The 13,251-nt window shown below is 46.0% G+C and overlaps 1 protein-coding gene across 1 annotated transcript; it reads left to right on the top strand.

The window, feature by feature from the left end:
* The first annotated feature begins 535 nt into the window (after window positions 1-535).
* Window positions 536-10,241, top strand: LOC146188317 (uncharacterized). The gene is made up of 4 exons (XM_084605027.1): window positions 536-546; window positions 8,192-8,479; window positions 8,545-8,624; window positions 9,354-10,241. Exons 1-4 carry the CDS (start codon window positions 536-538, stop codon window positions 9,536-9,538), a joined length of 564 nt encoding a protein of 187 aa, XP_084461153.1. The 3' UTR covers window positions 9,539-10,241.
* Window positions 10,242-13,251: the final 3,010 nt, after the last annotated feature.

Below are 13,251 nucleotides of genomic sequence, written 5' to 3'. Positions count from 1 at the left end.
ATTTCCTCTGACATATTTGCAGGCGACTGAGGCTTTGTTGCGCTACGTAGTTTAGAAAAGTTTACATGCAGTAAAACAGGCTTAGATACTGAGCTGGTCCTCGCAAGTCGGAACACTGTGGCGGTCTCTAACCTTGCTTGGTATGCGTCTGCATAAGAAATATGTTGATATCAGTCCCCCCAAAATAATTATTGCATTACCAGACACGCGGAGGGCTTACTGGCCAAAAAAAAAAAAGAAATGACAACCATTAGCGCGAGCTCGGAATTAAAAGGTACGGAGTTAAATGAACACTGGTCAGAAATAACATTACATTTCCAACATACCAAGTTTGCTTAGCAAGTAATAAAAAGGAATCACTTGACTCTGCGCAAAGCATTTATCCAGGCTTGCTGTCTCTTTTTCATACCATTTCCCAGGAAATCGGTAGAATTTCACCTTCAGCTCTCGGCCCTTGGTGTTCACGGAACTATTGTGACATCCCAGGACACAACAATAAGTTTCTCCCCTCTTCGAGCGCCGCGAAATTACAGCCATGACTGAAAGGTAAAATACTATGCTCTCCTGTGCAGCCGCGAGTATGACCGCACGTGCGCACTATGAAAGGACAGGTTAGAGCGTCGCGAGCAGTGCACATACCAGTCGAGACTGGGAGGTTCAATGCGCTCCTCCGGCGACGGCCCCGACAAGTAGTTCAGAAATGACCGCCACGGGAGAGACGGCGCTGGTGTAGTGGGAGCAAACTTCATGTGCGCTCCCCTATTGCTCTGGTACCTGACCAAAGCACTGTGTTTGTGTGTGTGTGCGCGTGTGTATGTGTGTATGTGTGTCACACCCAGAGGCTCGCCAGTGATCATCACTGTGGACATATGGCTTACTAGCAAGAAAATGACAGCGCATCGTAAAGGTATCCTGTTTACCCATGGACCTACGAGAAATCATATCTAAAAATGCGGTTAAAACAAAGGTAAAAGATACACTACATTAAAAGGAAATGAAAACGCGGATGCTACATTTTTGTCGTACCTTGTTATGGCTGTCATTTTATTTTTTTTTTATTTTATGGAGCTTACTAGGGACGGATTTGGATATTAGAAAACAAAGTGGGTAATTAATACAAAATAGATTTATCCATAAATATGTGCTACCCATGCAGTATGCGAAACAAAGGTTAAACGCTCGTACAATATTTTAGACTCTTCTAATAGTCAGTGAACGAAATGTATGCAAGGAATGAAGCGCTTAAAAGGCGAGTTAATGAATTTGAAATATCGAACAAAACTTGAGCATACACGCCAACGATACCCATGTGGTTGAAAGTAGTTTGCCCACGGTATATTTCAATTCCGGTAAAAATGATCAGTGAGTAAAATATTTTTGTTTTGACAGTAATGGTTGTGCTTAGGACAGTATTTTGACACTATTTGACAGTTGTGACAATAATTTCTGTTGGCGCGGCATCTTAACTTGCTCAGAAAATTCTTTTCAAAGAATTTGGTGCTTGTCAAGTCTCATTTTTGTGTGAACTGTCGGAAAGTGAAACGGTGAGAGGGGAGCGGCGCTGCCCTGTCCGAATAAATGGTGGCGGGGGGGGGGTGGGGGGGCTGCTGCCCCCCTCTGCCTCCACGGTTCCGGAGTTCCTGCTGGTTGCCGAAACGCCGGCTCGCTCGGCATCAGCGGATCACGCTGCGTGCATCCCAAGCTGGAATGCAGAGCAAGGTTGACTTGACTCGCTAGCGGTGTCAGCGGCATCAGTCAGTCGCTGCTATCTCTTCGCCGCGCAACGTTCCTAGGGGCCCACGCGCTGCCTTCTGCGACCTCCCGATAACTTAATTTCTCTCTTCATTTCTCCGAACGCGAGGCTTTCTTCATCACAGTCCACCACAGTGGAGTGTTCCTTCAATGAATATCAGTAAAAAATAAAATGTTTTTAATTGTACATACATATCTTGCTCGAAATCTTTTCCTCAATCTATCGAAAAAGTGAAACAGCTGCTGAGCTGCGCTCAAATTCCGCATTAGGAAGTACAGTAATCGTCGGCAATCTTTTTGTATTTAACGGGCTTTATTTAGAGATAAAAAAAAAAACATATATGATGCTTTCTTTATCTGAAATAAATAGAATGGGGGTTTCTTAAGGTGCTTTCCAACTTCACAAATCACATTTATTTTCTGAAGTCAATATTTAATCATTGAGAAAAACCTTAATATCTAAATAATAAATCGAAGAACAAAACTTTGTAACTAGTGTGCAAGACGTATGGCAGCTCTATGGAACTGGTTTCCCTGGCCTGCCTCAAATGATTTATTTTAAACCCTTGGCTAAAATTAGCTTGGACAGCCTGTACATCTGCATGTTCTTTAGTCTTTGCAGCAGCGGTTGTCGATTGAAAATGTTGCCCTCAAGGGTAGGTTAAGGCAGAAGTCCACTGGTGGCAAAGGCTGAGACCAAAAGTGGTTTAGTGCGACTGCAGTACAGGAAGGTCAAACACTAACTAGTAAAACTACAAATTAAAAAGCTATTCACAATCGTAAGAATAATAAACGTTGTGATACATTCTTTTATAAAGCAATTAAGCTTTCAATAAATGCTTCCTTTCTTTTTTAATTGTGCAACACTCTTAATGTTCCATCGTCCTTGGTGCCACTAACGAGTTTCTAATCGCTGTCGTCCCGGAAATGGTACAAAGTTAGCTCGCTTGTCTCAGTAGTGTGGCTGCAAAGTTATCGTCTTGCATGCAAGTTGCTTCGCTGTCATTACTATGTGGTAGGATGCTTCCTAGTTTTGTAAATGCGTCGTCTTCTCTTTATACGTGTGGCCAGCGCTAAATCCTGTTGAGCTATTATGGCCTGCTTTTCTTCCCTTTCAGAGCGCTTGACGCTTCTAGAACAGAGGTCGGGGCATGCAAACGACTCATGCGCCGTGAATGGACTTTACCGTCGGTGTCGCTCTATACTGTTTCCCGCGAAACCTTCGCACGTGAGCTCTCGTCTGAACATTGGTTACATATATGTTGGCCGGTGCTGGCTGTGTTGTAGCTTTTGTTGGTATGCTTGATCCTCGCATTTGTGAAATCGATGTAATAAATCAGGAATACATACGAACCATACTTTTTGGACGCTATATTGCGCTTCACGCGGTTACGCCAGCGCTTTGCAGGTCGTGCTATAACAAGTGTCCTGAGCTTGTCCTTTTCCGAGAGGTGCAGGTTCGCCCCCTTTCTGTGCCACTTTCTTTACCAGCTTTTACTAAAAGCCGCCCTTAAAGATACCAGGGTTGGGTTTATTTTGCGACCAGTAGCTGAGTGCAGGACCTACTGAAAATCTCCCATATGAATTTTGAACATACGATATTATTGGATATGGGGGATATGGTGGTATGCGTGACAGATGGGGAGTACGGGTGATGAATGCAATATGTGCGATATGGGCATTATGGTGGTAGTGATAGTGGTTGATTTATGTTTTTTATATTAATCAAAAAGAAGGAAAAGAGTAATGCCGGCCTCGGCAACTGCTATCTAAAAAACTGAAGCACTTGAGCTGCGGCCGGCGGGAAGGAAAAGGGGATAGGGAGAGGATAGCGAGGGGAAGTAGAGAGGGGAGGGATAAGAAGAAAGGACAGGAGGAGCTTTGTACATTATTTACAAAGTGCAGACGGTCAACGAGTTCACATCGCTCGCGCGCAAATGTCCGAGCACTGTCCACAAATGCCTGCGCGCGAGCGGCCACTGCAATTGTTTACAAATTATATATATATATATAATACCATTGATGTATATACATAGTCGCGCGCACGTAGCGTCCTGTCGCAGACAGATCGCGCGCGCGATACAATGCACCAGCTGCCGGGGTGGGGCGCCCGGCTGCATACGTCCAAGGTAGCACACACGGAGCGTTCAGGTCACGCACGCACTACCTGGCGAAGAGCAAGCGAGGCTTCAAGCCCGCCCGTTCGATGAACGCACAGAGGCTCACCATCGCCCTGTCACGGGTGCGCGCACTGCCTCGCGGCCAAAGGAGAGTCTCGATGCTGGCCGGGATGATTCCGAGCGCCCTATAAGCTGCGAGCATCTCGCGACGTGGCTCTGCGGATGCGGTACAAAGAAGCAGCATGTGCTCCAATGTCTCCACTGCACCGCAATCACAACACACGTCGCTCGACGAAAGTCCGTGGCGCACCCGTCTTACCCCGGGCCACACGCAGCCGACGCGCACTCGGATGAGCATTGCACGCTGTAGGCGCGACAATGAGCGCGCGCCGACAGCAGGGATGTGCTGTCCTTGCGCGATGGGTGGGTCCGGGTGTTGCTGACGGAGGTGGTCATAGACTACCACGCGCACGTCCTCCAAAGCGAGAAGTTCGTCGCTGGGAGGGAGTTGATGTGCGGCGGTGGCGAGTTCATCAACTTGCTCATTGCCGTGTATGCCGCTGGCGGTGCAACTACACGGCAGGGATGGTGGCCGCTGCTGCGAGCGAGCAGCTTTCTCTCGCCACGGAGCCGTCAGTGAAAACAAGCAGGTGGTCGCTTAGTTGCAGAGTTGCAGCACAGAGTTGTGTGCTGCGTTTTCTCGCGATGCCGATTATCTCGCGCTGTACCTCCGTCGTGAGAGGCCAGGGGGAGCAGAGGACGCAGGGGGGCGTGGCACGCGTCAGCTGGTCATACTCCTGCAGCGCCGCGCCCATTCTAGAGCGTGGGAAATTCCGAAGGCGCTGCAGGAGTTCGACGCCGTCTGGTGCGCGGTGAAGGTGGTCGATGTGGTGCAGCGCTCGCTGTGTGGCCTGTAGCTGCAGTGGCCAGGCGCCTGCCTCGGCGAGTGTCGCTTCGCATTGAGAGTTACCCGGCAGGCCAAGGCAGGTTCGCAGCGCTTTGCGATGCTGCACCTCCAGTGCCCTCCACGATGGTTTGCGCACCCTGACGAGTGGCAGTGCGTAGAGAATCGGCCCCACGGCAGCTGCGTTGTAGAGGCGCAGCACAGCCTTCTGGGAAATCCTCTGGCCCCGGGCGGTGAGCTTGTGCACGGCGGCGGTGGTCCTCTTCATCTGCTGGCATGCCCTGGTCGCCGCGGGACGGAAGGAAAGGCGCTGGTCGATATCTAGACCCAGGTACCGCACGGAGCTTTTCCACGGCAGCGGCATCCCAACCAACGTTAGCGGTGAAATGCGGGCGCCCCTGCGAGCGCCGCAAACCATGGCCGCGGACTTGTCCGGACAGAGCGCCAGACCGAGATCCCGCAACCGGGCGTCTATGGCGCAAAGGGCCTCCTGAAGGCACTCTCTGACGCGGGAAGCATAGCCCGGCGGCCCCAGGCACCACAGTGCGATGTCGTCCATGTACATGGAGATGTACACACGGTGCCGGTTGACTGCGGGCAGACAGCCCGGCACCGCCGACTTCGCCACATTGAATAGAAACGGCGACAAAACCGATCCTAGCGGAACGCCTAGATCCACCGGACGGGGTCGCGAGAGAGCCTCTCCAACACGCACGCGAATAGTGCGCTTGTTGAGGAGGCCCTGCACATAGAGCAACAAGCGCCCGTTTACGCCTGCCTCTTCCGATATGGGCATTATGGGCAATACGGGCATTATGGGTGATTTGGGCAGGATAGGTGATTTGGAATCCATGGCCATATAATTCCTTTTCAGGTGTTCTGTGCAGGTGTTCGACATTATACAATAAGAGAAAGTTGGTAATAACTGCCATTTTGGGCATTATTTATTTGTCTTCCGATACACATGATTGGATTTTTTATCTGTTCATGTCTTTTACCATTTCTGCAATATATCTATTCATTTTCTGCATGCGCTTGCTTAGAGGCAACTGATCACTTTCATTCCCGCTAATACACGCAGCAAATCCACCTGCAAAGCAAACAAATGAGTTGTTGAAATCAGTCAAGAAACACCAAAACAATTTGAAGGAATTCATATTCTCCACAAATGTGAAGGATATTGTGCTGCGTAAAACAACATGAAAATGACTGGAACAAGATAATTAGCTCAAGGTTCAAACACTTACTTGTTACAGCTGCCAACTTGTGAGGGGCCAGGGCTTTTTTCGGAGGCTGAATGGAGTCCGCGTTCAGAAAGCGGCAACATGGGGCCCCTGTCACACTCCTGTTTTTGAGCTCTGACACAGGCCAAAGCACCCTCACCGTTTCTTTGCAAATCAGAATCATTGGGCCGTGTCAGGAGCCACTGCCATCTCTCTACTGGGATGTACACTCCCTTGCCGAGGTGAACCTGCATGGAACAAACAAAAGCATTACACTCTGCATTCATGCAAAGATAAATATGTACCCCATTAAAGGATAAAATCTACACTTTACAGTACCCTTAGGAAAAAGGCAATTTTCCTTAATATTTCTTGGGAGGATATTTATCAGTCATGAGGCAGTTGAGCTCAAAATTATTATAAATATTTTTCCAAGGTATACATGTTATGACAAACTGATTAGGCCTATTATTGCTCACCAATTTATCATGTTTTGAAAAACGATGAAAAACAAATGCATCTTCAGTTACAAAAATCACTCCAATGGCACTTTTTGGTGCCTAATAAAAATCTTTGTTCACAGATCACCTACAAAAAATTTGGAGTGCGAAAACACAATTTAACTTTTCATTAGACAAAAAATTCAAAGGGGTGTTACATGATAGCACCTTTAAAGAAAATCGGCTTTGAACAGTTCAGTAAAGCCACAAAACTCTAGAAGAAATTGCAGATCGTAGAAGACACAAACTAGTGTATTTGGAGTATCAAACGACTCATTATTTTCGATATTAATAAACAAAATAAATAATCCTCTATGCTTTCTCTGGTACGAGCGACTGTAGGCTGATGTTGTATGTGCCATACAATGAGTCGCTTTCGACCCTACAGTTTGATCACTAGCCAAGTAGTGTTTTAATATATGTTGTATTGTAAATGCGATGAAATAAACGGTTATTTCCATGCATACCCAAGCTAAAAGCAACAGTAAAAACATGAATGCATAAACTTCCTATATAGAATACATAGAAAAACATATTCTTGACCAGTCTTTCCCAGTTTTTAAATGAGATGGCATAGCAAGAAACACAAAACAAAGTGTAAAAAGAGTTAATCTGGGTATTATGGCCTCTTCCCAGCGTATTTCTATTTCTGTCAGCATAAGTATAAGAGTGTTAAACATGTAATTGTCTTACGTGGTGGTTTACTGTTGCCAGTACACATTCGACGCCTACAAGAAAAGGAAAAGCAGTGAAACATGTACCAAACTGAAATCTGAAGTCACACATGTTTATAGACGGGCCACAGTAGGCATGAAAAATAAAAGAAAAGATATCACTCTTGTTATGGAAGTTAGCTATGTGTTGTCTGCAGCCACGAAGAAAAGCCACCCTTACAACTCTGATGTGTAAGAAATAATAAAAGCATGAATTCATATATAAACTTCTTGACACCTATTTCCCAGTTTTTAAGTGGGAAGGCATAGCAAGAAACACAAAACAAAGCAAAGCAGTGCACATTAAAAAGAGTTACATGTTCATCTGGGTGTTATGACTGCTTGCATATGCAAATCCCTTACCTGGCAGTTTGTTGTTACCCCTACAGGGACCGATTTCAGCGGCGGTTCCGTTCAGGAACCGTTCGCTTTGAAGATGACGTCAAATCTGCGTCATCGAGGGAGGGGCCAGCGCACCAGGAGGAAAATGGGAAAGAAACCGGCCAATCGACGAGCGAGGCAGCATGCGTCGATTTGCGTCACGGCTGTTCGGCTTTTTCGGGGCAAGATACTAGTTAATAAGTCGCTGCAGGCATGTATTAAATATAAAAACTTTATAACAACAAATTTTATTTACATGGAAGTTGTAATATGCCTGAGATATCTCAGCAAATAACTGTTGCAACCTTTTCTTGGCTCAAGTTTTCTTTTTTGGCCGCTAGATGGTGTCGCATGCGTGCAATATGGAAGATTTGTGGCATAATGTTGGTAATGTAGAAACAAAAATTTAATAAATAGAATGATGGCTTAGTTAACCAATCTAAATCAATAATTAAGATACAGGGAGAAAAATGAGCATGATAGCTACTGCTACCACCCCGTTTCAAAGGGGACGCTCCTATATTCCATCCATCCATGGCATCGTCTGCTGCTGCTTTGCGCGCGCGCGCGGTATTGTTCCAAACGTTTCGAACAAAAGATCCGAAATTGCTCAAGCGGACCGCCGGCCTCTAGGCATTCATGCTTCGCAGCAGCAGCGCCATATATTAGTTGAATTTATGGAGCAATATCCATGCCTTGTGAAAGGTTCATCGACGCTGACGCCAGACGTTACCAAGGCGACGAAGGTGCAGTTGTGGCCCGAGCTTGCCGCTGCTCTGAACGCCGAATGGCCTGCAACAAAGACCATCGAGCAGTGGCGCAATTATTGGAAAAAAGAGGTATACAATTCTCGCCATGATGCAGCCGTGGTGGCAGCTGAACACAGGTAAGCTCTTGATCGGGTATGTACTTCTGCGGTTGTACAACAATTCAGCACTTGTTTATTTCTAGGGGCACCGGCGGCGGCCGCTTGTCGGGCCTTCGAGGACGCATCCTCTCTCCTGTCGGCAGCTCAAGCGCGTTGGATGTGTGCGACGATATTTAGGACGAGGTATGCTTGAGTGTGAACAAAAAAAAAAAGAAATTCAAAAGTGTACAATTCGCCCAATCCTCATTGTCCTCAACAGAATGAACAGCTGGCGTTTCCGCGATTTGCATTGAGTGATATCATGAGAGAATACTTAATAAATTATCTGCTCCGAACGGTCCCAGCGATATAAACCTTCAGTGCTTCAAAATATGTTATATACCTTTAACATCTTGGACATTTTCAAGTTCTCTTGGATGTATCCTGTGTGTGTTCCTTTTATTTTTGCTTAACTTCAGCTCATGTTACAGTTTGAGATTATTCATGTTGAGAGAAATGATTCATGAATCGCAATCCCAGTATTCGCTGTGATATTTTTGTGCATTCAGGAGCGGAGTACTTCACTGCGTTCAGCTCCAGAGTCCCTTGCGGGTGACACCTCAAGTCCTCAGCTGCAGCTTCGTGCTTCTTGTGTTCTCGGCGCCATTCACAGTCCACAGCCTGCAGCGGAAGGTACGCCCTGCCGGCGACAGCATCGGCCCCAGCGTATTTCTGTTCGAGATGAGCCAGGGACGAGTGGCTTGTGGCATAAATTCAACCTTGTGCATGACTGGTTTATGGTATCAATGTTCTCTACTGCATGTCACTGTGTATATACTGCCAAGGGATAAGATCCCTCAGCAGCGATTAAGTACTGCAAGAATGTCTTTTCTGTGTATATTTTTAAGGGCAGGCCAGCACGAGAGACGTACACCTTCCCGCAGGCCATGTGCCGAGGACTACCTACCAGGCATTGCGGATGGCCATAAGAAGTTCTTGGAGCAGGGGGCTGCGATCAAGAGTGTATGCGCATGTTTTGCTTCTTCTTACATTGTCATTACAAAAAAAAACAATACTGGGAAAGAGCCTACACTGTAAGAGACAACATCTAATGTGGAATGTACAAAAACCAAGGTCTCACTAACGGAAAAGATTGCACATTTAGCAACTCGATTTCTTTTTGTGTACCATCCGAGGCAGTTTTCAAGGTTATTAGATGATTGCATTCTGAATGCCCCTGCATACATGTTTGTCCATATGGAGCTTTGCTGTGAAGAACTTTATATACAGAGTTCGGCCCCACATTGTCTAGTATTGTTTGGTAGCTCTAGTGTGAATGCATGGTGAATTGCACTGCATTTGCAAACTACTTGCAAAAAAGTTCCAGTAAAACAGGAACACTGCTGAAGGAGACCTTCTTTCTCATTTTTGCAATAGCTAACAAACAATGCAATAAGACTGCAAAGACGTGAAGCAACACATGAAGCAATGCCTAAGTATCAAAGTCACCTAACAGCAGCAATGCATTTATAGCAGGTGCACTGGGTGCGTGCTGTTCTGCGCCTTTACAATTAATGAGCAACCGCTGTAATGAAGGAGTTAAGTTGCTTTAATTCAGATATGAAACTGTGGAGAAGGGAAAGATCACCCTCAGTACAAGCGGCGCGGTGATGAGAATCGCTACTGCAAATGTTCCCGATCGAGAATTCAGCTTAGGTGAAAAGGTCATAGGTGTCCTGATTCCGTTAGTTCAAATTGTAGCCCAACGCTTACAAGCAGAATGAGACTGAAATTTCAAACCAACTGCTTGAAGAGCCTCGTTATATATTACGTTTTGAGAATGCTGCATCGACTGTCAGCAAGTGTTCTCACGCATGTCATATGTATATGTTGCTCGCTAATAGATAACTGCATTTCAAAGGATCTATAGGCTTCGAATTTTTCTCCAGTAAAAAAACTGCCCCACGTCACAGTTTATGCAGTGATACGCAGGTGTCAATATTCAGGGATAGTCCAACTTTTCAGAAACATGTGGTTGTTTCTGGTGGACACAGATTGTAAACATACCCACTGAATCAAACTGTTGTTAAGCCAGAAGCATTGAAGTACAGCAGCTTTAATCATGCAGGATGAAGCAGGGACTAAAAGTTGATTAGACGCGTGCGCCGTGCATCCTGATGTGATGCACCCTGCCAGCATCCTGAAATGGCAGCCACTGTGGCCTAAGCGCCAGCTCTCTATGTATGCCCACAATAGCCTTTTTTCTCCGTTTACATTGCTCTCAGCCTACATTTTTGACCATTCATTCAATATGCTCAATATATGCTTTTCTGGAATCCTGTACACTTACTAGTCAGTTTTCTAGTTCTCTTCCTCCATTGCAAATCCGCGCTATTCCTATACAAATATTCAGGTAATACCATCGTTGCCCGTCAGTTTTGTCCATTCTCCACAGCAATCCTTCTTAGCATTCATTCTATGCTTCTCGAGCTTTCAGTGATCTCCACTTTATGTCACTCTGTGCAGCCGCATCAGTGGTTTATTTCTAACACCGCTGGTACTTCCGACTCCAGGAACAATTCTCCACTTCTAAAAGTGATCTCTGGTGCTAATACCTTTCCATACACTTCTCAGCACATCACACCAACTCTATTTCCATATTGCGCTATACTTCCTTAATCTGACATGTCTCTTCCCTTTCAGCTAAACAATGTTCCTCTTTTTCCACACACGTACTGTCCTCGTTCGTCCATCCTGCAAGGTATCTATTTTCCATCAATGCTGTGCTGCTTAGTTGTACACGGACAAAGGAACTGGACAAACGCTGAGGTTAAGCGCAATGCTAAAGCATTTATGAGAAGCTGTTCCAACTAGCCCAGTCTTAAGTTCTTCTTAAATCTATTTTCCAGAAGCCTCTCTTTCCTTAATTATTGATGACATATGCTGTAGCAGACGACCACCCTGAATGTGACCGGGTGGATAAATTTTAGTGACAGCAAATAAATGCTCAACAGATGCACGTCCCTTTTGTCATTTGTCTACTAATTGTGCTAGCCTATGTGGCATGCGGAGAGAGAAATTTATGGGAGTTAAACTTATTGCTAACTGAAGGACACGTTACACAGCACTTTACAATGGAATATGGAATGTATTCCATTATTCCATTACCTTTTCAATGGTGCTGCCGCCAGCGTCAGACTCGTAAAATATATTGTCTGATATGGCAATGCACGTTTTTGCCATTTTCTGGACGAGGTCACTCAGGCTAGCTAAAAATGAATTAGAATGAGAGGAATAATATGAGCATATATAATGAGCAGATAAACCGGCCGCACGTCTAGTCGGCAAGCTCCGCCACCCATGCAAAGTAAACATTTGCTTGCTTTGCTTGCGAGAAGACTCACGCGGGTCGTGTCACTGTCCAGGGCAGCAAAAAGGCCTAAATATGATCTACAGCCATCAACAGGTCAAACTGTTAACGACTACGACATCTAATAATATGCCGCGTCATAATAATCTCAATAATAATAATAACCGATAATAATCTGCCGCGTCAGCACGCACAGTGCAGCGGAGTGCTGTGAGCCAGATAATGTACGTGCGATCAGTTGCATAGTGCACTGGACACGTTCTTAATACGCTATTTAAGCCATCAAGAAAAGCGTCCTCATGCCAGTGCGCGAATGCGCACACTGTGAGCATGCGTACTGTACTCGCTGTCCGTTATTCTTATATTCAAGAATAGCTAGAGGGGGGCGGGATGCGGCAATTACTCTGAGCAGTATCACCGCCTTTGCGAAACTCATCATGCGTTTGCGCATACACAGTTCCATACCGCGGCGGTCGCGGTAGTTTACGTGGTAGGGTTGCTTTTTGATCATTTATTAATGATATGCGTGTATAGCTTCAGGTCAAAAAGTGCGGTACCGCTTTCAGTGCAACGTTCGAGATCCCGCGACCTACTTTATAAGCGGTCTACACTGCATGTATACTGCTCCTAGACTGAAAACTGGCAAAAGATGTGCCTGAAATATGTGGCAACATAAAAATATGTAAGGAATTTCCTAAGAGAACGCGAGGCACCTATCATATAGACAAGCATTCCATAATCTGAAAAAAAAAAAGAAAACTTCCAAGAGCCACTCGTCCTGGAGACCGAGACCAATTATAGGAAATAAAATGCCTTCTTCAGTTAGGTGACCCCAAACCACATGAACCCTACCAGCTAGCCACAACGCAGAGAAGAAAAAAATGACCTCAGCGAGCACCGCTGCTATCGCACACCTGAACCTGCCGGCACCTTGACTCAATCTGGGCTTTTAAATCCCCCCCCCCCCCGTCCTACCCTCTACATTTAATTTTTGCCGTGCCCGGGCTGGGCTCGGGCTTGAAGTTGCGGGCCTGAGCCGGGTCAGGGATTGGAAGCAGAAGCGTGCGGAGCCAGGCAGGACTGGGGCCTGGCTATGTGCGGCCATAGCCTCCTTTGGTACGGCGCATTCTTTCGGAAACATGGGAACACAAGTACTGAAATCGTCGATGTGGTTTGTGAATAAACCCCTACCAGTAAATTTGTTAACGCCGAGTGAGATAAAGCTCATTTGTAGACCAAGTTTAATCAGCGGAATTTAGTGGTTTCTCAAAGTAACTTCAGACAAACACGCCCGGCGGTCTACAGCGACATAGCGAAAAAGTTGAAAAAGCGCAATACCCTGCGGCGCGCTTTAGTATACAGTGCAGGTTTTCTGAAGCGCTGCAACAAACATGGTTCGTTTGCATCAGCATGCGCCTGCTAAAGTACACAACACCGCAAG

The sequence above is a fragment of the Amblyomma maculatum genome, chromosome 5, assembly GCF_055883805.1.
Source record: "Amblyomma maculatum isolate TAMU_Amacu chromosome 5, ASM5588380v1, whole genome shotgun sequence".
In the NCBI taxonomy this organism is placed as follows: Eukaryota; Metazoa; Arthropoda; class Arachnida; order Ixodida; family Ixodidae; genus Amblyomma; species Amblyomma maculatum.
The sequence above is the reverse complement of the archived record's forward strand: the minus strand, read 5'-3'. Positions and strand labels throughout refer to the sequence as shown.